This window comes from Terrapene carolina, unplaced genomic scaffold (assembly GCF_002925995.2).
Source record: "Terrapene carolina triunguis isolate 2854851 unplaced genomic scaffold, T_m_triunguis-2.0 Scaffold62, whole genome shotgun sequence".
NCBI lineage: Eukaryota > Metazoa > Chordata > Testudines > Emydidae > Terrapene > Terrapene triunguis.
In genome coordinates, this window is record NW_020664413.1 from 48,463,753 (window position 1) to 48,490,295 (window position 26,543).

The 26,543-nt window shown below is 38.9% G+C and overlaps 1 protein-coding gene across 2 annotated transcripts in view; it reads right to left on the bottom strand.

Annotated features, from left to right (window-relative positions):
• Window positions 1–267: 267 nt before the first annotated feature.
• Window positions 268–26,543, bottom strand: part of COL5A2 (collagen type V alpha 2 chain) — a 178,686-nt gene continuing 152,410 nt past the window's right edge. For both annotated transcript variants that reach the window (XM_024198085.3, XM_024198086.2), the window contains exons 36-54: window positions 22,747–22,800; window positions 22,567–22,620; window positions 21,342–21,395; window positions 20,302–20,409; window positions 20,146–20,199; window positions 19,865–19,918; window positions 18,381–18,542; window positions 17,702–17,809; window positions 16,446–16,553; window positions 16,205–16,258; window positions 15,741–15,848; window positions 15,547–15,600; window positions 14,132–14,239; window positions 11,296–11,349; window positions 10,127–10,234; window positions 8,252–8,543; window positions 6,963–7,150; window positions 3,695–3,934; window positions 268–2,009 (exon numbers count right to left, since the gene is read on the bottom strand). In XM_024198085.3, the coding sequence (XP_024053853.1) occupies window positions 1,863–2,009; window positions 3,695–3,934; window positions 6,963–7,150; window positions 8,252–8,543; window positions 10,127–10,234; window positions 11,296–11,349; window positions 14,132–14,239; window positions 15,547–15,600; window positions 15,741–15,848; window positions 16,205–16,258; window positions 16,446–16,553; window positions 17,702–17,809; window positions 18,381–18,542; window positions 19,865–19,918; window positions 20,146–20,199; window positions 20,302–20,409; window positions 21,342–21,395; window positions 22,567–22,620; window positions 22,747–22,800 (2,109 nt within the window). In that variant the 3' untranslated portion in view covers window positions 268–1,862. The remainder of the gene's footprint in view (window positions 2,010–3,694; window positions 3,935–6,962; window positions 7,151–8,251; window positions 8,544–10,126; window positions 10,235–11,295; window positions 11,350–14,131; window positions 14,240–15,546; window positions 15,601–15,740; window positions 15,849–16,204; window positions 16,259–16,445; window positions 16,554–17,701; window positions 17,810–18,380; window positions 18,543–19,864; window positions 19,919–20,145; window positions 20,200–20,301; window positions 20,410–21,341; window positions 21,396–22,566; window positions 22,621–22,746; window positions 22,801–26,543) is intronic.

The window sequence follows — 26,543 nt, forward strand, 5'->3', positions numbered from 1 at the left end:
GAGTTCCAAAGAGTATTAGCTGGGCATCTTTAGTAGGATAGGTGATGATAATTTGGTGCAATTTAACTTCCACCTTGTGAGATGTGCAACAAAAAAGGATATCACTCAAAATTTCCATTATAATCCAATATATAAAATATTTTAGGTGCACATTTTACAAACATATAAATCATTTAAAACAGCAATAAAAATTATAAAATTCTGTTTTCCCCCAGCAATGAACTGATATGGGATATGTTGGAAGGAATTCTACAAAAAGGAAACCACTGACGTAACAAGAAGCATGTATTTAATTAAATGCTTTGCAAAGATACATGAATAAAGCTATGTGCATGGCTTTTCTTTTGGGATAGCCTCAGCTGTTTATTTTTTTATTTAAAGAGACAAACAAAACATTGGAGAGCACAAATGCAATAAAGAAACAGAAAAAAAAACCTCGAATTATGTTTGTACCCACATGTTTCAGGTAATAAAACATGTTGGTATTACAAAACATTCCATATAGTGTATGACCAACAGATAAAATGCACTGTAACACTGTTCTTTCAAACACTGGAAATCTAACAGCTTTACTCTTCAAAACTATGTTGGTGGTAAGTATCTTTATTTTGTCAGGCTTTTACAGAAGTCATTTTAGCACCATCACTTAAAAAAATTATTATTTTTGCCCTGCCTATCTCCATACTTGAAATAATAACAGAAGCATATAGCACCTTTTAGTATCTAAAATAAAAACAAGAATATTAAATGCATCCCAGCTTTTAGAGATGAGGTAGCTCATGCTAAAAAATGGTGGATCATTATTTGCCCTGACAATTCAGGGCCGATAGGTCAAAATTACTGGTGATGCATGACTGGTTGTCGACTAAAAAGTCATCTCTGCAACAGTGAGTCTCTGAACCCTTGGTCTGGTACACATGTGAATGACTGATGACACACATAAGCTGACAACAAACTTATGATATTGTCTATAAAATTTTATATGTAATGGCTTATTAGATTATGCAAGTACTAAAAGAAATCAATTGGGTATTGGGTTTTAGACATATTTAAGGGTACATACTCCTCCAAGTGAGAGCCTCATTATGTACGTACATTGTCAGGAGGGAGAAGGACAGACCCTTAAAATTCAAATGTAGACCTACTCAAAGATTTACCCCTGAATTTTCTTATTTCATAAAAGTTTATGATGCTGAAGAGATTTCTTCTAGATCTCATAAAATATAAGGCCATCCACTTCTGTGTAGACTGTTACATTTACATAGAATAGTTAAGCATTTCACTAAGGACAATGCCAAGTAAGATGACCTCACTTAAAAAGCGTTATTTGATTAATGAAATTGGTTTTTTTGTGACTGGCCAGGGAAAGAAAAACATAGGTTTCATTTAAACATGCTGGGGGAAAAACATATTTGGTTGCAAATATTATAATCCAGAATTCACAAAAGTGCTCTACTTTTCTGCTATTCAATCCGCATCCAAGCAAAAGAAGTATTCCTTTGAGTTTTACAAAGCTCCACTTTTAAACTATCTGTATAGAATACCTATAAATTTTGAATTACACTCAAAGAAGGTGAGCAAAAAAGCCCTACAATTATCATTCAGATTTTTTTAAAGGGTAATCATTGGTCCTTTTTAAATTGTACTGCTGCACTGAAAAGTTGGTTTAGATCATTTAAAACTGAAGGTTTGTAAGTAAAATAAATATTCTGAAGGAGGCCAGGCATTTAAAAAGAACTGTATGTACAATGCTGATGCAATATCAGCCATTACTTCAAGAGTCTCAGGATTAACTTCCATCAGTCCAAGTTCTTGTGTTTAGTTGTTGTTGGTGGTGGTATGTTAATATTTTCCTCTTTCTTTTACACAAAACAAACCGGCCCAATCTCAATGCCAAATTCCTGGTCTGTATTACCAATGTCCACTGGGGCGATATCTATGATAGGTAAGCGTGCCACATTCTGTGTTCTGTATTCAAAGACAGTCTTGCCAATGTTCCCATTACGTTTCTGAAAAACAAGTGAGGGAAATGTTATGCCAGCAGAAGCCAACAATACTATTAGACAGTCCAGATGGACCCTACTGTACTTCTACTGCACAATGCATGTCCTCTTGTACCGCACATTGCTTACTAAAGCTTTTTCATTAAAAAAAAAATGCTTGCCCATTTGAGTCATCAGCTTCAGTCTTGAATCTTAAATAGCAATATTGCTGCCATAAAATTAGATTAATTTTGAAAGTAAAACAAATTTCTTTTTGATGTATTAATACTGTACTGCTACATATACTAAACACTGGGCTAAACTTCTGTGAAGAAACAAGCAGAAAGTAAAGTTGGAGATGGTGGGGGCGTATTCTCATTCATTCCAAAATGAAAACTCATTTTACATTTCAAAAAATTATACAGAATTCCAGGATTTGGGCACATAGGCTGAAAATGGTATGGTGCAGGAGGAAATTTAGAGCAGCACAAATATGAGTCTAAGGAAACGAAGGAACGAGAGCAGCAGAATAAGGACAATGGAGTTCAAAAATGCAAACTTTAACAAACACAGAAACTGGTAGGTAAGGTCCCATAGGAAGAAAATCTAAGGGAAAAAAGGCGTTCAGGAGAGCTGGTAGTTTCTCAAGGAGACAAGATTAAAGGCACAACTGTAAACTAAGCTAATGAGAAGAAAAGATGGAAAGACTAGTAAGAGGCTAATACAGCTCCATCTGAAAATCAAACAGAAATCCTATGAAAAATGGAAACATGGACAAATTGCTAAGGAGTACAAAAAAAAAAGAAAAAAAGCACAAGCACCTAAGGAGAAAATCCAAAAGGCTGAGGCACATAATAAGTTACACCTATCAAGGGACATAAAAGGTCATAAGACAAGTTTCTTTAAATACATTAGGAGCAAGAGAAAGACAAAGGAAAGTGTAGGCCTGCTATTTAGTGGGAAAGGAGAGCTAATAATTAATTACATCTAAAAACTGAGGTGTTTAATGCCTATTTTGCTTCAGTCTTCATTAAAAAGACCAGATACTCAACACAATTACTATTAACAACGGGGGGAAATGAATGCATACCAAAATAGGGAAAGAACAGGTTAAATAATATTTAGATAAATTGGCAGGGCCTGATTAAATTCCTCTTATGGTATTAAGTAACCAGATTAAGCAATCTCAGAACCTTCCAGCCCTACATTTCTATGATCTAAACTGTTTCTTATTTACACTGTAGACTTTCTCTCTAGAAGATCTCTCCTTTCCAATTCCATCTAAGTAGAGGTACCAAAGGATTAGCAACTGTACACAGTATCTACGGTCCTACTTACTTGGCACAGAAACATTTGATTTTGGACTTATCTGGATTCTCTGGCTGATCACACACAGTAGCAAAAGGGGATGGAGAGTGAAAGGAGGGAAGAAGAGACAGAGACCTTGTATAATAATAATAGTAACAAGTAATAATTCCTCTAAATTGTTCAGAGTTCAACTGTGTGTATCCAGCTCTGAAAATCTGGACCAAAATGTCTTTTCCACCTGTAAATCCTATTATTCTGACACCCAGGAAGAATTTCTGTAGTATTATTATATTAGAAATGTTCAATTCTGTGGATTTTTTCCAACTTGAGAAAGATCTGAAAATATTAAAGTCATTTTTCTCTATAACATTTGATGAAATCAGTTTTGAAAAGTTAGAACTTACAGAGCAGCTGTCCTGAAGGACAGTATATCTAAATCGATTGTTTCCTTCTGCTTTGATCTCAAGGTCATTAGCACCCTTAAGAATTACAGCTTTCTTCAGGTTCTTAGACTGGTCATCCATGTACCCTATACTGTTCTTACAATGGTATGTGATATTCTGGGAGGCTTCCTTTGACAGAAGGCGCAGGAAGGTCATTTGGGTGACAGCTGTATTTGGTGACTCACTGTCTCCATAGACAAACTGCAAAGATACAAGATAGATTATCTCAGGTTACATGAATTCATATAAAGTTTGTGGATGTCAGTAATATTAATGGTTTCCAGAGAAGCAAGTCCAAGAATCATTAGAATTCTTTAGTAATTTGCTACAAGCTAGGCACCCAGAAACTGAGGCCACTTTGGAAAATGTTGGCCATAACACATAGCACCTTTTTAGCTACGGCCCCGATCCTGCACTGAGAACCACATGCACATCCCAATAGATCCCTACCAAAGTTAACAGGATTCCGAATTGGCAAAAGGTCCAACCTGAGAAATTCAAAGCAGGGTCAATGCCTCTAACATTAAATGTAATAGCTCACTAGAGCAGCCAAATATATATAATAAATGTCAACCATAGAAAACATTTTAAAAATGTAACTATTTTATTGGAATTTTAGGATCTTATTTTACATACATTTTATTCAGTAATACCAATAGTAACCAAAGAAGTTTGAATTTATTAATCTAACTACAGATTTTATCAGAACACATTACTTAGACTGGAGCAGAAAGAATGCTTATATCTTGTGACCTTTATAGAACATCGTTAGCTATTTGCACTCTTCTCTGTGAATAATCAAAAATCAGCCAACATTTTGCTAATATTCTGCATTTTTCCCTTCCTATATATTTTTCATTTTATTCATATAGTTTGAGTGACTGCAATGTAGAAAATGTAATTTAATATTGGCTGGAAAATATATACTTTCCACAAACCAGATAGTATACACAGAATGAGGAAAATCTTCTCTATCTGCAGTGTCTTCTTATAACATATGCTAGCTATAATCAGTCAAGTCTGGGAATTTCTTTTCAACTACCAGTCCCTAGAGTTTGCAAGTGAATATTATGAAGGTTATACTGGGTACCTATCAGATCTAAAGGTGTTGTCAGAATATTAAATATTCTTTTACAATTGTTCTTGGTGGTGAAATCTACCTCCCCTCCAGCATCAGATCATGGATTAAATATTCTCAAATTTGTAAAATGCTAAACACCTACTGTAAAATGCTAGCACCCAAAGCAACTACTGCCTTTAACGCCCTTCACAGGAATCCTTCATCATGATCTTCAGTGGCCCAGGGGGTGAGAGTTCTGATGCTCACTCTGGAAGCCTGGTATTTTGCATGGTGATGTTATGTGAACATAATTAAGGCTAAGTTTTTGTCATGGGTACTTTTAGGAAATAATGAAAAATTCACGGAAGCCCGTGACCTGTCTGTGACTTTTACTAAAAATACCCATGACAGAATGGGTAGCCTGGACAGCTGGGGTGGGGGAGCTGGAAGCTACAGGGTCCCCCTCCACTGGTAGCTCCAAGCTGCAGGGGTCCCTCCTGCCTCCCACAATGGCCCAGAGCTCTGGGGATTCTCCCTGCCGCCCGCCGTGGCTGGGAGCTGCTGGGATCCCCCCTGCCACCAGGTTCCCTGCAGCAGGGGTCCTCTTTGCCACCCACAGCAGCCATGAGTGGCAGATCCCCCTGCCATCTGTGGTGCGGGGAGATGCGGGGCTCCCCCCTGCCATCCCCGGTGGCTGGGAGCTGCAGGGGTACCCCCCAAGCTCCCTGCCTCCACAGCCGGCAGGGGACCCTGCAGCTTCCAGGCAGCGCTTGTTGAAGTCACCAAGGTCTTTGGAAGTCACGGATTCTGTGATTAAACATAATCAACAGGAGTTATGTCTGCATAGGGACTGCATGATTAGGCATTCTGATTCCAACATTTTGTTTGTGAAACCAGATTTTGGGGAACTAAATTAGGGATACAGAAGGAAGTTTTATATTTTTGAAGAGTAAACAATATATTTGAATCAAGTAAGTAACAACTTAAATATCAGACAGTCTGTCTACTAGTATTATAAAGTTCTTATCATGGCATGATCTGCTCAAAATAATAGGCAATATCCAATAACAAAAAGAAAGAATCCGGAGAAGAGCCTTCTCACAGGGCGGATTCAATTAAATCAAAGCAATTTAAATCAACAAGTGGGAAATTTGGATTTAAATATTTGATTTTTCTCATGTTTTCCATTTGTATTTTTTAGTTATTTTCCTAAAGACAAGTTGATTTTCATTGTCTGGTAATCATTAAAACATGTTGATTTGCAACTAAATATAGCCTTCACACTGGAGTTGGTGCTGCTTTTTGCTAACTACGAGAATACACTATATCTGTACACATTTATTTAAGCAAGTATGTAGCTTAACTTACATTTATTAATATTCTTAATTTTTACATTTTTATTATGTTAGAAATTGGTGAATGATGCATTTATTTACTAGTTGATTGGTTTTTCACTTGTGATTTATATCAAGCTCTATTTGGATGGAAATTCAAATTCAATTAAAATGTAGAAAAACAAAATTTTATTTCATTTTATTAAATAAAACGGTCTTAAATGTGCTACATATATAAGAAAAAAGTTTATCAAAAAGTTAATCAAAACATACTTTGTATTTAAAACTAACTGATTTATTAACCAAAGGAAGTATCTATAGTTAGTGAATTAAACTGATTGTTTCTGATCACTATGTCCTAACAAGATTTGAAACTAGTAGATCTCATCTTTTCAAACCTAGTTTTTAATTCATATATTGGAAGAGGAAAACAAGTTTTCCTGCTTTTTCCACTCCCAATCATTTTCTTAACTTTGAATGAATTAGTTATTGAACTGATATAGTTGAATAAACTTAAATAAAGAAAATATTCTCTCTGCATCTACAGAGATGCTACTGTTGTCAAAAGCTGGTTTAGTGCTTCAACAAACTATGGTTCCAGGTATTCCTTTAAAACTTGGCAGCAAATATATACTACTTACCATTATTTTAATAGATTATAAGAAGTTTGGGCTTTAACACAGGCGGTCAATTTCAAATTTAATTTTAAATGGCTTTATTTTTGAAAACAAATCTGTATTTAATTTAAATAAAAATATCTTACTTAAATTTTAAAAAATCAATGTTTAAAAATTTTATCACCCCTTTCTTATCCCATTTAAATATACTTAGTTACCTGTGATCCCCTGTTCATATCAAGGCCATACCATACAGGCTTGCGGTCCGATGATCTACTAGTCCACCATGTTTTGCGTGGTATGCTAGATGGGTTTGCAGAAATACAAGTCTCTCCAGTTTCCATATTGCAGTGGACTTTTACAGCATCTTCAACACAACCTTGGTTAGGGTCAATCCAATATTCTCCTACAAACACAAAAAATGTAATCTTTGTTATATTAGTAAGATTCCTGAATTAATTAGGGAGTTATAATTAGGACTCTCTCTAGATATTACAAAACACAAGCTCAACATTTACCTAATGTCTTTTATTTTGATGCCTCAAATGGCTAACCAGTTTAACTTATCAAAAAACAACTTGTGTAACTATATTGGGCATGATGTAACAACCCTCTACTTGTTTTAATGTACACTCCAGAGATAAGTTCAAGCACAATAGTTGGATCCGTATTTTAAGCACTTTAAAATTGGGGGTAGTTAGATCCAGAATTTTGCTTAAGCCCAGTTCTTAATTTGTAATAAAAGAGGTGCCGGGGCTCAAGCCATTTTTTTTACGTTCATAACTGACATGGCAAGCTCAGAGGTGCCAGGGCTATAAAATGCCAAGCCTAGAGGTGCCGGGGCTCAGCCCTGGCAAGTCCTGGCACAAAATAAGCACTGCTTAAGCCCATTAAAAAGCCCCTTGGCACTACTCTGATGGAACAAAGCAGACAAGCCTGGCACAGGGGGCACAGCTGCAGGAAAAGGGGAAAGGCTGGGGTTGCCCTCTCCCTAGCTGATCCTTAGCTGCCAGACAATTCTTATGGGGTGCTGGGAGCCAGTGTAACTTAGAGTAATTCCAACACACTATTCAAAGAACAATGAGGTATACAAAATCATGCTGGGTAAAGCACCCATGTTATTTTAGCAACTGAATGTATTATGCATCCAAGGGCAGCAGTTAGCCTTCAATGCTTAATTATTATTGCCTCAAACATGCAATGTACCAGCTTATCACTGTGATCATACATACAGGAGTGGTACTCCAGTGTGATCACATTTACAGGGGTGGCACTCCAGTGAAATATCCAAGTGCCTTATGCAATAAAATACTGAAGAATAAACAACATTTTTGCAAGAGGTTTTTGAGCCCCTTAATTCAAAAGACCTGGTATGAACTACACCTATTACCAAAACAACCTATATCATGCATGTTTTCCCAGAGATCCTAAGAACAGAATGGCAATACACCTGGACAATGCAGCGTGTGCAGATACTGCATTATTAAATGTTGCATTTTATACACACCGCTTTTCTTGGATGGATGACAGAGCTTTAGATCATCACAAGTGCGTGCTGGGTGTTTCTTGGAGCCATCAGGGCTGCGCATGGTTTCAATCTGGCTACTCAGTGACTTCAGTGTGGCATGGACTCCTGGATCAGTTTTATTGTTGTCATCAGGGGCTGCTTCATCTTCAGTGAATTCTGGCAGTGGATCTGCCATACTGTCATCAAAGTGGCCCATAATGTCACCGATGGCAGCTGTGAGGTGACCTGGAGGGCCTGGGGGACCTGGGGGACCAGGATCACCTGGAGGACCCTAAAAGTAAAAGTAGTAATAGAGATACACAAGATCCTTTCATTAGACAGAGTGGGGTATGGGACAGTATAGTTACTAAAAAGTCAATCCTAGCCAAAATCTCAGCTCCAATCACCCTCAAACTTAGGAAAAGTTCCAGAGCAACACTTCACAGCTGACTCCTGCCTCTAAGGATAGAGATAAGAGGATAGGCCCACACATCTCAGGGCTTAGACTGTCTCTAACTTTGTCTTGTACAGCGCTGAACATTTTGGCCTCAAATTCAGGAAAGCATTTTAGCATGTACAAAGGGATACTGTACTAAATATGGGCCTTTGTTGGTGTTAAACAATGAATAATACACTCTACAATGGGTCAAACCAAAACCTTGATATAAAGAGTCTTGAGCTTTAGGATTTGAATTTTGTGGCTTCTAATTCTAAATCTGATGTTATGGTACCACCACAGGCACACCGAGATTTGGCTGTAAAACTCCCTTTAATAGTAATTAACCAGAATACAAAACTAATGTTCCAATTGTCCAACAAGAAGCATGCCCACCAGTCTAATGCATTTTGTGTCTAGGAATTATGGTAAGAAATGTATTTCTTAATATGTTATTGTGAATTTATAACTGAGGTAAGTATTGAGAGAAAGTAAAACTAGAAATAATAGTCTGAGATATCCCACCTTACTGTCTCAGCTACATATCTGATCTGTTTTATATTCAAGCTATAATAAAAACTCTACTCAAAATTCTGAACTCTGCAGCTGCTGTGGAAGTCACTTACAGGCTTAAGCCTGTTACAGTCTGCACAGGGCTTAAACCCTGAAGACCGCCTGGGATGAAGTCCCCGCTGGGACTCTAACTTCTAACTCCTAACTACACTTAACAACTACTTAACACTAACTACTATAAACAACTATTTACAAGGCCCTAAGACTCGAAGTCAGAAGAGATGAAACCACTAGCCCTTGCTATGGCGGAAAAGTGCTCCGACTAACCACCACGTGCGGTAAGAAGGAGGTAAGAAGTAACTGAGAGGGGGTAGGGCCGGCGGTCCCTGATATACTGACACATAAGCACGACACTCAAACGGGTGCCACAGCTGGTCCTACAGATACTGCTAAGGCAAAAATCTCCAATGGCCGCGCACGTGGGCACTCACACACCTAGAATGTAATCGACATGAGCAAGCACTTAATTAGAGTCAATATGAGGAGAAATTCTCTAAGATTTATGAGGGTGTAGAACAGGCTCCCCAACGAAGTGGTGAAGGTCCCATCTCTGGAGTCATTCGGAACTAGACAGGATAGCTCACTGGAAAGTGTATTCTAGAGAACTAACTAACACATCTTCTCTTTCTCTAACTTCCAGAGTAGCTTTTGATGGAAACATCTAACATATTATATTTCAGTTCACAAATGTCATGGCTAAAACCCTATCATATAGATGATTTGTGGAGTTATAAGTAGTTAAGAAGCACTGATCTGTCATTAGGCATTACTCATAAATCTAAGATCAATTTTATAGAGTGTTCCTATGAGTTTTAACATCATAATACTAGAAGGCAGCTTATCTCCCCAAATTTCCATGAACTTACTTCAGGACCTGCTTCTCCTAGACTTCCTCTTACACCAGGAGGCCCCAGTGGCCCATGTGGTCCAGGATTTCCATCTTTGCCTGAAGGACCAACTGGACCTGGAGGGCCCTGAATAAAATTAGAGAATTAAAGATGGGTTTTAATAACAATCACATTCGCCAATCACTAAAATGCCTTTTATATTAAATGTAAATAACATCTCCTCCTGAAGCAATCCCATGATTTTTGAAAAGTAATGAATTTAAAAGTAGTAACTTGTTTTTTGTCTGAAGTTTAGAAGGTAGCTGAATTTTACCATATACTGGTACTTCTGAATTTCCCCAGCCTTATGCCATAGAGCCAGGCAGGAGGGCTGAAGAGAACAGTAGAGGGAGATGCCTGCTGACTTCTAAAGATGGAGAGCCAGAACCAAGGGCCAGAAATGACTGAAGGCAGGGGACCAGCACAGGGGCTTACCTGCTGATGGCTCCACGTTGGAGGGTTGGACGCTGGGGAAGAGTGTGAGAGCCTGTGGGAGTCCTCCCCTGGTGGGGATGATTCCCTGGTGAGGATGATCACCAAGCAGGGAGATTGTGGGGGTTCTTGCTAGGAAGAGCGGAGTTGTGCTCCAGCTGTGAGGTGTGCAGTGGCTGTCCAGACAGAAGATGACTAACAAGGAGCCTAGGAGTGGCAGAAGGAGCTGGAGCTATGTCACCACGTATATGTGGTACGTGCTATGTCAATATGATATAGCAACAGGATATGGGATTTGAAGGACTACCTGCACGGGGTTTGAGAGATGGACTGTGGTTTGGGACTTTTGTTATGGCTTATGTGGACTGTGTTTTGGTAATAAATGGACCCAAAGGAGTGGTATTAGTGAGGCAAAAGAGCTTGGAATGGAGTTACTGGGGATTCTGAAGGGGAAACTGAGGCAGGCACACCAGTCATGCCATAGCCTGACGCAAAAGGGTGCCCAGGAAGGGACCCCCATATCACAGTATACTTCTGCAAAAGCTTTTGCTACATCAATTATTAAACAATAGAATTTATTTGAGTGAAAGAGAATAAGATAACCATTACATGGAGTTATTTTAGGCTAAGATCAACAAACATCATCTGCCTAACAGTGAACTGTAAACAGAAATTTGATTGTTTCCATATTCTTATATATAACACAATGTACTCACTCTAGGGCCAAAAGGACCTGGAATCCCAGAACTGCCTTGTTCCCCAATGGGACCCTAAGCAGAAAAAATGATATTTTTATTATATTTTAAATCGAACATCACATTATCTTTAAAGAAATGTTGTGTAAACCTATAAAGCTCTGATTGCCAAAGTGAGCCAGGATGTGCCCAGGAAACATATGTAACAATTTCCCTCTGAGTTCTCAATCATTGTGCACTTTTAAGTCTCAATGTATTATTCTCTTTTGCTACGGTGACACAAAAACAATGGTCATCAGTAAGATAAGTAAAGTTTTTAACACTAGTACAAATCTATACACAAAATTATGTCTGAGGTTACATGCACAGAAAGTCTTTAGTTCGGTATTGTCCAATATTAATAACAACAATAAAAGGAAAAGAGGAACCAGCCAGAATCTTTATCCAAAGCTAAAACCAACTGATGCGATTCTGAATTGGGAAGAAGTTTCGGTTTGGTTATTTTGCCTGCTTGTTTTACTTTTGCCTTTGGCTAGGACGAGGGCATAAATACCACCCTGCAGCTGAAATCAAAAAGTACTGCAAAGTTGAACAAAGTTTAATGAGAAAGACCGTTCTTATCAGGCTTCTATTATGGAGATATAACTATACCGATCTCATAAAACTGGAAGGGACCCTGAAAGGTCATTGAGTCCAGCCCCCTGCCTTCACTAGCAGGACCAAGTACTGATTTTGCCCCAGATCCCTAAGTGACCCCCTCAAGGATAGAGCTCACAATCCTGGGTTGAGCAGGCCAATGCTCAAACCACAGAGCTATCCCTCCCCTCAATTCTACTCCACAGTTTGCATGAGAGGGACCTTAAAGAGTTCAAATAGGTTGTTGAGAAGCATCTGAAATTCTGTGTGCTTATTTAAAAACAGCCAAGAAGAGCACCTAAACATTTTTTTTAAGGTTCACTAAGCATCCCATACTTCTGGACAGTGGTTCTTCAGTCACTGGCTACAATACAGGTGATGAAAATGAGACAGGCACAATTCCTGCAGGAGCACAGCTACTACAATACCATTTGAAAGAGCACAGCATATGCTCCTGTGCTCCCCCAGGCGCTGGGCCAGGGCCCCCCGGGTGGGTGGGTGGATGGGGGTATCCATGGATCTGTCCTTTCTTTGGTGTCCAGTGCCATTGGCAATCCAAGAATCTTATACTCATTCCCTTTGCCTGAGCCCATGAGATGCTGAGCAATCTCAATGCCCACTTACATCTAGTATCAGAGGGGTAGCCGTGTTAGTCTGAATCTGTAAAAAGCAACAGAGGGTCCTGTGGCACCTTTAAGACTAACAGAAGTATTGGGAGCATAAGCTTTCGTGGGTAAGAACCTCACTTCTGAGGTTCTTATGCTCCCAATACTTCTGTTAGTCTTAAAGGTGCCACAGGACCCTCTGTTGCCACTTACATCTATTTTACCTGAACTAACTAATCTTTTTGTTTTATATATTACCAATCACGGTAGTATTTAAGTGTCTTTTAGAAGAATTTTAAGTTTCAGGGTAGTTTATGCTCTTTGCTCCACAGGTTTGTTGAGATGATGAGACCTGGGATATGTTGGCCAGAGAGTACAAGATCTAGGGCAGATCTACACTACAGGGCTAAGTCAACCTAAGTTACGCAACTCCAGCTACGTGAATAACGTAGCTGGAGTTGACGAACCTGAGGTCAACTTATTGCAGTGTCTACATCGCACTGGGTTGATGGGAGAAACTCTCCCGTTGACTTACCTTATGCTTCTCATTCCGGTGTCAACGGGATAGCATAAGGTATCCCGTTGGTCGGTGGTCGATTTAGTGGATCTTCACTAGACCCGCTAAATTGACCCCCGGTTGATTGATTGCCGCAATGTCGATCCACGTTAAGTGGAGACAAGCCCCTAGTAATGACAGGACAAAGACCAGGAGGAAGACCCAGAAAAAGGTGGTTCAAGACGCTGAAGGAGGACACAAGAAAGGTCAGGATCAGCTTAGAAGAAACACTCAATAGGAATGCTTGGAGATGAAGAACAAGAGCCACTGACTGCAACTAACAGAACAAGGTGAATACAAAGAAGACAAAGGAATTTTGTTGAGGAGGCAGAGAGGGTTGGAATATTTTGGGGAGCTGAGGGTGCGCAACATCTAAAATGCTGAACACTTTGCTTGCTTTGCTTCACTGATCACAAGAACTATGATTGCACTCAGCCTCTGCACAAGGACACTAAGAGTTGAGCCTCTGACACATGCAGGGCCAGGTGCACGCTGGTTCATGCTATATAATTTTGATAAAGCAGAACTGCTAACAAATGCAGTAAAAATACTGTGGCGTCGGCTGTGCATGGAACAAGTATCACAGATTATTTATAATTACCAATATCAACAGAGACCACACAGATTTCTATGTTGTGTACAAAAGTTACTGCTTCTTAAATGGTTAGTTCTTTGGGGAAGAGAACCATGTTTTTCTATATGTTTGTGCACTCCGTAGTGTATTTGGTATGCTAACATTAATATTAACACCGATGCTTACAGCAGCAGCATGCAGACTGCTCAGGTTGACTAACATGAAGTTATAATTTGCATAAATCTACTTGATGAATGGGGAACAAGAAGTAAATTTGACAATTTATTGCATTGATATTAGCAATGTATAATATATATATATATATTGGAAACTACAGACAGCCAGGGTACCAGAGAGCGGCTGTCTGGAAAGCATATTTATTGTAATACACTGTGCAGATTTTCCCTTTTGGTTCATTTTTAATATGAAAGTCTTAACAGATGTGTTATATTTTTCTTTTCTTGCTAATTAACTAAAACAACTTACAGGAGGACCAGGAAGACCTTGAAGACCAGTGAAACCTCTATGACCCTTCTGGCCCCTGTCACCTCGGTCTCCATTGTCACCTTTGTCACCACGAGGACCTTGGGGACCCTATAGATACAAAAACAGTCAAATAGAGGATTCGAAACTAAGACCAAACCTTACTTTGCTCTGGACACTAATGTCTGACACTGTTCACTTCTAAAGGCAGAAAGCAGCAGGCCGCGTTTACATATTAGAAAATGCCACATACCTAAATAAAATAGAGTTGGTTACATTAAAATTAATCCTTACTGTTCACCTATCTATTTCATACATTCAAAAATACTGGTACTAAGAATAGTGAAGATATTATATAATATTATATACTTATAACAATATTCATTGCATGCTTGATAGTGGGAAGCATTGTTATGGAGAGGACTGAAATGTTATGAGTAAAGATGATCTCCATATGTTTGTATCTACGGGCCTCTTTTTTCAGTATCAGGAAGGAAAGTGTCTTCACTTCTCACAACTAGCTACGTACCCAAAGGCTCCTGCAGTCTTTATTAAGGTAAACTTACATTTGAAACGTCAATGGGATTTTTGCCTGGATAGGGACTACAATATTTGAACTCAAGATGCTCAAATGAGTTTGTTCCATAATTATTTAACTCCAAGATCTTGCAATTTTTAAACTTTTTAAATGGGTTAAAATCACTCAAAATATTTCTTTGGCTTACACTTTCAATATTACATTTTCCCGTTTAAATCTCATGCTAGCCTAAGAACAGCATTTGAAATTTATAATAATTTTCAGTAAGTTTTAGATACTGAACAATCTACATCTTGAAACCAGAGTGAACTTTTAGAAAACGTCAAACAATCTCTGCTTTTCCTTCTTCACCTATGTCTTCTGATTAGAAATGTCAAAACTGGATTCTCATATTTGAACCCCCTTTGAATTTCAGGGGTGTTTCATGAGAACAGCCGATTTTGTAATATTTCTGCCATTTTAGTCTGAAATCTCATGAAAACAACACATAATATTTCAGCATCATAAAATTCTAACCTGAATCCAAATCCTGATTTGGCCTCACACTGTGAAACACAAACCCTAGACCTAAGCTAATTCAGGTCCAAATACCACCTGCTTGGCCACTCTCTGCTGCATCATGCAAGTAAAGAAACTTTGAAGATTCTTGTTACCTCTGTTCAGTCATGTTTTACAGACAATGAACTGTCATAGTCAACCAGTTGGAGAATCTAAAAGGATGATATAACTCAGAAAATGTTCACTATTCATTAGGAGTCAGCTCTCTAAAGCTCAAGTCATTATTCAGGTTTCTAAATCTAGCTTTTCTTGCCCTTTTGGTAGCATTTAATGTAAAAGTAATTTGGTTTGGGCAACAGTAAAGCAATCGCACAGAACTTACAGGCAAGCCTCGTTTTCCAGCACGACCGGCTGGACCCAGTGGACCCCGCGAGCCCTGCACAGAAATGCATGGACATGTTAGGGGAAGCAATGCAGCATACCTTTATAGCACATCTTTTCAGAGAATATGTCCAAAATTATAATACAGCCATACATGAAACTAGTAAAAAAATCTGAAATAAAGTCCCCACTTACTGGTTCACCTCTTTGCCCTGCTTCTCCTGTAGGGCCAACTGGTCCTGGAGTTCCTGGGCCACCCTGCGCACCTGGTAAACCGGCAGGTCCAGGTTCACCACGATCCCCCTACAAATCATCACAATTTACTTACTGTGTATTTAAAAAATGGGACCTGACTACATCAATAGACTTTTCTATCTCTATGGTTTAGTACAATGATTACGATTAGTTGGGATATTCTTGCTGTCAGCTCTCAAGAGCGAGCTCCCATGGGAAGGACGGTTTTAGCTAGGGTTCCCCAGCTTTGAAATCTGTGTCCTCTTGCAGCCCATCAGAGTCCTGGTTTGTGATTGGAATGTGGATTTACCACAAGCTCTCTGTATGGGGAATCCTAGGAGACATGCAAGGGAAAGAATCTGCCACAGACCCAGAAAAGAATGGAGATTTACAGCAATGGCTTAACACTAATAACATATTCTTACACGTTCTCCAACAGCTCCATCTCGTCCAGGGGTACCATCATTACCAGCAGGGCCCTAGAAGTGTGAAAGGTAAAAATAGGACCATGCTTAGTTGACTGTGTGAGTTGCAGGGAACAATGTTACATTTGCCCAAAGATGGACTAGGAACTAGCAGGTCTTTCCCAGCTCTAACTTCTATGACTCTAGGCCATAATTACAGCAAGTCTGTTACTTTTGCCTGTTACTAGGCCACAATACTTACTTCTGGACCAGGTTCACCTACTGGACCACTGGCACCTGATTGGCCAATAGGCCCTGAGGGACCTTTATCTCCTGGTGGCCCCGTTGAACCCTGTTTTCCTGGTGTTCCCTAAAAAGATAAGAAATACCTTATCAACCATTTAATGTAATGAAACAAAGAGAACTCAATAGAAAAGATCACCAGTTGTTAAACTTTATGGTTATGAATCCAGTCTTAAGCACTACCAATATTTGTAGCTTTCAAAACTTCAGGATGGAAGAATGTGTTCTAACAGATTTTGAATATCCTTTTGATTTGTTGTATAGTACTAAGCAATTTAATTGCACTTTTAAAATTAACCAACCAACCTAGTGGAATAGTCTTTTATCGACTTTGAGGTCAGCATTTCTGATTGGAGCTTTAAAAGAACCAGATCCTTTGTTATGTTATGCAAGTTCCATGGTGGACTAACGCTCCCTAGATTGTTGGACCAACTGGGAGCCTAACCAGCCTCCAGCATATCTTAAAGCAGCTTAAACACAACTGTTGGCTTGAACCTTTATTGAGTCAGACAATCCATCTCCAGACCAACATAACTTCTGATTAGTAACCTTGGGACAAGCTCCGGTTGAGATTGTAAACTGCTTGTATAACTGCATAAGCAAGTTTCTCTTGAATGCCATCCCCTTTAATAATCACTACACTAAAGGAGAAGCTTTTTTCTCCCTCACCAAGCTTTCAAAATATATTACAAGGAAAAAAAACAGAACTTTTGGAAGTTGTAGAGTTCATTGACAATTGTAACTACAAATTACGTGGTATGGGTCCCATTGCTCTATGTTTAACAGAATTTCAGCCTGCTCAACCTTGTTAGCCTGTAGTATCTGGGCTAAAAGACAAAAGTCAAAATGTTCAGACTTGAGTTCTTATTTGGGCACCTAAGTGAGTGGTCTGATTTCTAAAGGTGCTGCTGCCTAGTAAGACGTGCCTGATTTGGAACGTTTTGACCAGAACCTCACTACGACTAAAGATTCTCCTTTAGCTCAGATGGACAAGGTGTTTGTCTGGTGGGTTCCATTTTCCATGCCATGTATGTGTGGTTTAGTTATTAACCATACCTGTAGACACAATGCCACTGATTCTTTACACAATTAGATCCCTCTAATATTGTCCTGTTTCTGTGTAGGAGCTAGGAAGAAGGCACATAATATCACAAAGGTGAGCAGAATACTTCAGACAGTGTTGCTAGGTGAAATATTGACTGCATTGCTACTCACACCAGGGCCAGGCAGGCCAGGCATGCCTCTCTCACCTCGCTGACCTGGCATACCAACAATACCTCTCTGACCAGTAGTTCCAGCTGGACCTGGGGGGCCATCCGGACCCTGAAATTGACAAAGGATACAACAGGGTTACCATCATTTTCAGAATCAATAACAACAATAATAATAAGGCAGAATCTCTAGAATTTAACTTAATCTAGAAGGAGTTACCAACACTGAAACCTGTTTTTTACAAGAAGCAATATTATGACAATGTGCATAACTGGTTGGTGATGCGTTATATTTGCCATCAGGCCTAAAGTGTCCAGACTGGACAATGTGTAAAATTATCTCCAAAGGTCAAAGGAGTTAAAATGCAATTGGAAAATCCAGTTAAAAGAAAACATGAATAAAAATGAATGTCTGGGACCCACTAAGAGTTGTTTCTTTTACATCTGAAATATGCATTAGGTGTGCGCGCAAGGTGCAAAAGGTGACATGAAGCAGAGGGTGGAAACTCAGAAGATGCTATAGAAAGTTGAAGTGCATTTAAAGCTACATTCTGTATGGAACATATGCTGTGCTCTTGTAGATTCTATTCTTGTTTCAAGACGGTACAAAGATTGGGCATTTCAATACATTTCATTAAAAAGCTGCGTGGCTAAAAAGCAAATATAAAGACAAAAGCACTTACAGGTTGCCCATCTTCCCCTGAGTCTCCTTTGTCTCCAGGGCCGCCAGGTGGCCCAGCTGGTCCTCGATCTCCCACTCGACCGTGTGCACCTGGATCGCCACGAAGACCTGGAGGGCCTTCTTTTCCTGGGTCCCCAAGAGGCCCAGCAGGCCCCGGAGCTCCCTAGCAACATTAAAAGACCCCAATTACAATAGATTTCTGATCAAATCAGGACTGGGTTCTGATCAACTAAAAATAAATAAGTACAAAGGAAGGACTAGCGTTCGAACATAATTTTATCATATAACAGCTAACACAGTGCTTTCTCTTTAATAATGTGTGATGAACTCCCAAGACTTGCAAATGATCTCCAACTTTCATGCCTTACACGCCATTTTGGATTCCCTCCTCTAAAGAAGGAATTATTCATCCTACAGCTGGACAATTAGTGCCATAAAATTCCACAAATATTCATTCAAAATTTCTCCACTCACACCAGTGATAACATTTTGTATCCATTTTTCACTCACTTTCCATAGACATGAATTATTTTGATGCCATTGAACATGATCAGTTCTCATTTTTTTAAAGTAATTTCTTACATTTATGTTATGCCTTTGATCCCAAAACAGCTCAAAGTGACTTATACATGACAGGAATCAGATCAATCCTGGGACTTCCCTCTTTAAGAAGAAAATCCAAAATGGCAGTCACGTTATGGGCGGTCTGAGGGATAACATAAAATACTGTATGTGTGCATGGATCCCCTACATTTCTTCAAAGGATGGCAAAGTACATTCCTGTTTATACAGAGCATATGTTATATTAACAAATGTGCTTTGACATCACTTCACTTGTTCCACTGCATGTGACAACCACAAAATGAACTTGAGCAAATTTGGTATTTCTCATTAATACACTCAGACAGGGCCGGATCCTAATTTGTCAAGCCAACAGGGGGAAATTACACACAATTCTTTAAGCACAGGGTCACTGAGAAAAGTTTAAACATAGGATGTACATTTTGCCTTCTCTGTCATTTTTTAAAAATGGACTGTGTGAGCAATTTCACTGATGAGCTGGCACAAGAAAGGCCCTGTTGCTGGTACAGAAAATTCCCTCAACACCAAGAATTATAAGGAAGGAAGCAGGGCATGATTTGGGATTTTTTTTTTTTTTTAATTTCGCTGCAAGTGAACAGTTCAACCAAGAACAGCTTTACTATCTCAAGGCCTGATCCAAAGTGCACTGAAATAAACTGAAAGACTTTCACTGACTTCAGTAGGCATTGGATCAGGCCCACAATTAAAAGGCTTTGTTTGACTTACCACCTAATCCTGCACACACTGAAGTCAAGGGAAGCATGCTATTACTTTCAATGGGCACAAGATCAGGCCATGAATACTGTAGGTCTTTACAAGTTCCAATGTCTATGATTTTCTGATTTGTTCAGGTGTCTAACTACCATTTTTTAAAATGTACCTATAAGAATAAGTCTCACTTACAGTAGGTCCGGGAGGTCCAACTCTTCCAGCAGAGCCAGGGAATCCTGTAGCACCCTAGAAATACATTTTGATATAAGCACTAGAAAGAAATCTGTCACTGGTTACATGAAATGTTCTCAGCTCACTGAGCAATCAACTACAACTGATCTAATTATTAAATATGCAATACAACTCAGATTAAGAAAGATTTAAATCTTTCCTACAAAATTAAACCCATGCCCCTAGTGTAAAAAGGTGCTCTTGCTTTAATCCAACTAATTTACAAAAGCCAAAGTACTTACAGGTGGACCTTGAGTACCTCGACCACCTTTTAGACCAGGAACACCATGAGGACCCTAAAAATGAGAAACAGATGGGCAATAATGAACAGCCAAGAACATTTAAAATGAGAAAAATTGACACAGGTCATTGTTTTCCTTGTTTGCTTTTTTACTTACTGGTGGGCCAGGAGACCCAGAAAGGCCCTGTGGTCCCGGGGATCCAGCATCCCCTTTCTGTCCAGGTTCCCCAGGTTCACCTTTCACACCTGGTTGACCATCAGGGCCCTATGAAAAATAATATAAAAAAGTCAGATCAGGTTAGAGAACACCAAACCTTTCCTATTTGATAGTCAATATACACTATGGGAATCCATTAAAAAAGAGGCGAACAAATCAGTCCAGCACATAGACTAGTACCGTAGCTCAATGGGACAGCAAAAGTAAATTGTAATAGTTTGCCACTAACTTTACTGGGTCAGAAGTGTTTTATGTGAAATTCTGTGGAGTCAGTTAACCATATTCCATAAAATAGTTTCCTAACCTTGTTTATATTTCTCTTTTTTCTTAAAACTTTAGGATTTCTCTTCAATCTTCATCTCCATGTCGCACATGTCTAAAGGTTTAAGGGATTAAACTCTCACTACCTGTTTTATTGCCTCTTTTCCAAGGGAAATTGATGCCTACCTCTCTCTCCTGGAAGTTCAATAAATTGTTTGGAGGAAAGGGGCCATTTCCCAGGTGCCCTGAAACTCACTAGGAACCAGTGTCAGACTTGTGGGAAAGGTTGTTGCACTCACAGATCTCCCAATTATTTTCATAAAGACCCTGGCCAGTTTCCTCATGTATCACAAACTCCACTGCACGTCTCTTCTACCTTTCAGTGGATGACACTTTATGGTGTTCCTTTTTTAATCTCAAAGGAAACATTTTCATACATTAAAAATATATGTAATCTAGTTAACAATGATATAATCTTGTCAGCAAAATAATTTTCAACTGTCTGGGATATTTACTGGCTCACTATTTTACATGAAATAATCGCGGGGGGGGGGGGGGAAGAGGGAGGGAGGAAGGAAGAGTTCTTTTTGAAACAGAAATCTGACTTTGTTCCAGAAATATTTCCAAATGGTTTAGAATCCATTAAACAAAAGTGATTAAGCAGCATTTAAATTTAGTTTATGATTAAAGGAAATAGATTAGAATCATATGACACATACCGGAGGACCAGCAAAACCAACAGCACCAGTTGGGCCATTTTCACCACGGGAACCCTGGTGAAGAAATTAAGAATTGTTATGTTTCAGGTGGTATAAAAGGCTTGTTGTATGGAGTATAATCTATACAGCAGTGTAGAAGAAAGGATGTAAACAATTTCCTGTTATACGTGCTATATTAACTATAATCGCACAACTCGGTTTTTAAGAAGAGTCATGTGGTGTAACTAAGAAGGCTTAGTAAAATACCTTTGGAAATACATCCTTCTAAAACTAACAAAATAGCCAGTTGAGGTACACACGTAACTAAATAACTCAGTAGGCCAAGTTCAGCTCTCTGTTGTTGTGTAATTGATAGCAGAATTTGGCCTAATGTATACATTTTATGTGATCTATTATTCCATTCGGTTAGATTGGAATAAAAATAGATGTTGGTTTCATTAACCATGGGATTCCAAAATTATGGGACCAAAGGGGCTGTAAAGCTACCATAAGCACACAGCTGAGGATTCCTTACTATGTGTGGCTAAGGGAGAAGGGGAGTGCCTGAATGTTGCTGAGCGCCAGCACTCCCCAGCTGGTGTAATCATTGCTCTAATTTACACTTGTAATGACGTGCTCTAATTTATGATGGGGGCTGAATCAACCCCCAGCAGGATCAGGGACTGGGGAGTGCAAAGGCCCCCTTTGCCGTGACACCTGCCTGGTCAGACCCCAATGCCCAAATCGTCAAAAATAACCCAGCTCTGAAATATGTGAAATGGACAATATGACATAATTGGAATTATTATACTTCTTTTAACCCCTCCTCCTCCTTAACATACATAAATAGAGTAAAATGTTAGGGGTATGCTTTAAAAAAGGCTCATGTAATTAAAATAATGAGCATACGGCACAAGGTTTTCAGATGTGAGGAAAGCTGTAGTAGCTCAGTTGTCAGGTTACCCTGACATCTATGACCGGATAAATGAGATCTGAACGCCTGCAACTACAGTTAGTTTTATGGGTTCACAGTAGCAAGGCAAGAACTGCAGGTTATATCTGAAGAGCCATTTAGTATTTTGGAGGGTGCAAGGAAAAAAGAGGAGGAGAAGATGAAAGAATAAAAGCAGGAAAGAGAAATAACTGGAGACCGTGTACAATGAACAATGACAAATGCTGTTAAATATCAGCCCCCTAATGAGATTTGGTAACACTGGGTCTGAAGAAGACAGAGATGTTTACTCACAGGATTTCCACGGGAGCCTGGGGGGCCAACTAAACCTCGAGGACCAGGTTCACCCTTTAAATAAAGTTAACAGGTTGTTATTTCCAAAATAACTTATCAGAATAGCAGCAAACATGAAAATAACGTGATTTTATTAGGAGAATTCAAATGTCAACTAGCTCTGTATAAAAATCCTATTACCTTTTCACCAGTAGGACCTGCTGGACCCATTGGACCTATTGGACCTGGAAGACCCTGTTGAACAAAACAATAGGAGGTGTTTCAGTGAGAAGAGTAAAGCTTCAGAATTCCCGGCATCAAGACTTAGTTTATTTTAATGTTTCCTTCTGCATTTTTGCATTCTTGAAATTCCTCCCCTTTACCCCTGAAGTTCTGTTTGGTCTTTGTTTTAATTTAGTACTTGCAGCCTAAAGTAAGCTGCAGCCTAAATAACTCTGTTCTTTGAGACACATCTACTATCTCCCCTTTCATAGCCACACAGTCCACACTTAAAAACCCTGCTCTCTCTGGACTGACTTTATTTTTTCCTTTACATAGTATTTATGAAGAAGGCCTAATGATCAAAAAGTCCTTTCTTTATTTTCTCTTTTCAGGAGGACATGAAGAAAGACCTTTTGTCTCATTTGCACAGAGGCCCTCCATACCTCTGTACTTCCTTGTTATCAAGTCTTTAACTCTTTAAATTAAAAAAAAGCCGCTACTTATGAAGACTCATTTATTCCTATCAACCAACCTCTCCTAAAAAATGTCCCTTTTCTCTTTTGTATGACATTTAGGATAATTGATTTCAAGCTATTTCTCTACCCCGACCAATCTATTACCTACATTTAATGAGCCTGCAACAATAGCCAGACAGCCTTTATGAATACTTAGATACACCAATTATGATTTTCCTTCAATGGAAGCAGAATGTCAAATTACTGGTCTATGATAAAAACTCCCTACACCACAATGCTGCACTGCTATCCGTGTCACGTGATACATAAGTACACTGAAAATTTAAAAATGAAAAGCTATTTGATCATTGTCAATGCGCCACTGACAGGCTATCTGCAGAAGTGTTTCAGCAGAAGGATCTAAAAGTTAGTTCATCATACTCACACTTACTTGATCACTGCCCCAAATAGGCATGCAACAATTCTCCAAAAAGGGCCATACTTTTGGAGTTTAATGTACTCAAACAACATAAAAAACACATCATATCATTTGAAAGCTTATTTTGTGTATGTTTAGATGAGATATGAAGTGGAACTGTCAAATGATGTCGTAAGCCTGTAGACAAGGTGAAACAATGGTACCCAAAATGAGAAAATATCATTTTTTGCACAATTCCAGAAACACTACAACATAACTATAGCCATAGTTTTTACTGTTTAAGATCATTTCAACACCGTAATGTGGCTTTTATTGGCCAAAGCTACCAAATGACAATGTATAAAAAGATTTTTATTGTTTTTGTATGGGCAGGTATCTTTTTTTCAGAAATGATGAATCTGTTTAACATGTGGCAAAAATGGAGAATATCAACATTTTGCAATATACTAACATAAAATGTTTTCACACTACATATTCTTAATTGTCAAAGTATCTCACAAATGTTTATAACAGTTTTCTATATTTTCAACTGAAATTTGCTAACCAGATCAGCCTCACACTGAAGGTTGTGCACCAGTAGCAATAGATTGCATGCCCACGGCTCGTACTGCTTAGCGAGTAGATACAAAACGTATCTAAATTCCTAATGTAAAGATTCTCCAGTTGTAAGCTTTTGTACATACAATGTAACATCTAGTCTGCATGGTAGACAATTGCCTATGCATGCAGTACTAGGCTTTGAAATATTATAGAAACTAGATTTTAATTCAGTGATATTTATGCACAGATCAGTATCAGAGATGACAACACACAGCTTCACATTGGGCTTCAGTCAAAGTGGCTCCCTAAACAAAAATGGCAATTTTAATACTAACATACAGATCTAATTGATATCTAATTTAGCATGGTCTGTATACTAGTACAAAATGAAAAATGGTGGTAGTGGTAATGCTAACAATATACTTTAGGAACGTTACCTCTACTGGGAAGTTACAGTATATGACGACATGGAGGATATAAGCCCCTTAACACTTACATCATGGAGAAAAGGACTCTACAAACTTAGAAAAAATGTTATTTGTCAAGAAAATCAAAACAATGCAAAATTGTCAAAAGCCGCCTGTGCTGGACAGAATTCTGTGATTCTCGCAACAGAAGCCAGGAAAGATAAATTGTATTGGGGGCTACTGGATGAGTTTTCTGGTTTAGATGATATGCCACCAATACTCTATTACATGGCTTGCTTTCAGAAATACATGAGCAAGTCAAATTTGGCACATTCAGCCAGTCAGAGTTGTACTGAACCCATGAAAGAAAACAGACTCTCAATCTGATCAGAGTATCATGTTCACCTGCTTCCATAGCCACCAGAGCAAACATGTCCTCCAGGATTGGTCCTGTTGCATTGTTTGCTTGAGAAAAACACAGAAGAAAGACAAGAAATGCCATAAAATAAAAACATTTGAGAGAGCAACCAACCTAAGGGAGGCAGCACTACAAAAAGGAGATGATGACATGTTGAGCAGAATATCAGTGAAGTCAATGAAAGACTTGCTTGCCAAGGATGCAGTTTATCACTCAACATGTCTTTCTTCCTACTTGAGTAAAACAAATCTTAAAGCAAAACCATCTAGTTACTCTGCAACAATACAATCACCTTATGACAGCATTTTATCAGCTGGTTGAAGAGATAGACAATGATTGTATGTACAACAAGAAGGCTCTTCTCCTGTCCTAGCTGCTACAAAAAGATGTAAAGCCTTACTTCCCTTAGATGTAGAAACTGCAGGCTATTCCAGTAGCAAATTACAGGCAAGATTAGAAAAACACTGTGGTTCTGTAATTTCATTCCATGCACAGCATGGACAAGGCAAGTTTGCCACTGTTTTATGAAGTGCAGTAACATTAGCTGATGCTATCCAAGCTGCTAGTAATCTGAAGCAGAAACTTAAGCCACCCAAATGTTTTGTGGATGTTCTTGTGGCGAGTGAGCCTGATGAACAGCTTTCAAATGAACAAGTGGTTTTCTATAATGCTGCTTCAATCCTTCAGTCTGAAATAGCCAAAATGAAAGCCTCCGAATATATTATCCAAAGCCAGGTGACTGTAGTTTACAGAGATCAGCTACTTCTGTGCCCCAGTTGGTGCAGGAGGTTGTCCTTTGGTTAATAGATAAAGAGGCATATCATTCAGCAAGCAATGGGTATTATCCTTCAGAAGACATTCAAGGAAGGGGCCTCTCAAATGAGGAACACATACTATTCAGAAGTTCCAAAATTATCACACCTTTGCACATAAGCCTTCCTGCACAGCTGTACCATGAGTTTGGGTCTTGCAATTTAATTGACACACTACACCCTCATGCTGCAAAAACTGAAGTAGAAAGTCTGCAAGGAGGTGAGTTTCATTCCAAATAGAATAGTACCACTTCATGCTGGTGCAAGTCTCATCCACGAAGGAGACGATAATACAGACATCAGCATAGAGACTACTGATGGAAAGAATACCTTCCATTCAATGGCAAAAGTGTTATTTCAAGAAATAACACTCAAGCATGGGAAAGAAAAGTAATTTACTTTCCATGAGCAATCAGAGTCTCTTATGCAGTGTGCAGCATTTGAAATACCTAGAACACATCCATGAAAAAGTACTTGAGAAAATTATCTCATCACCTACAAACGAATGCTGTCAAAGATCTCTCCTGGTGTCTGTGAAAACTACTGCCTTGTGATGTCCTACCAATTCCAGATGATGTTGATATAGTTAACACTCAGGTGATTCAATTTTGGACCGGTTTCAACCACAAGCTTGCAACAAAGAAAAGCATCTACATGACAATTCCACAGGCACCTATTGTGGATGCTAAACTACCTGACATGGCC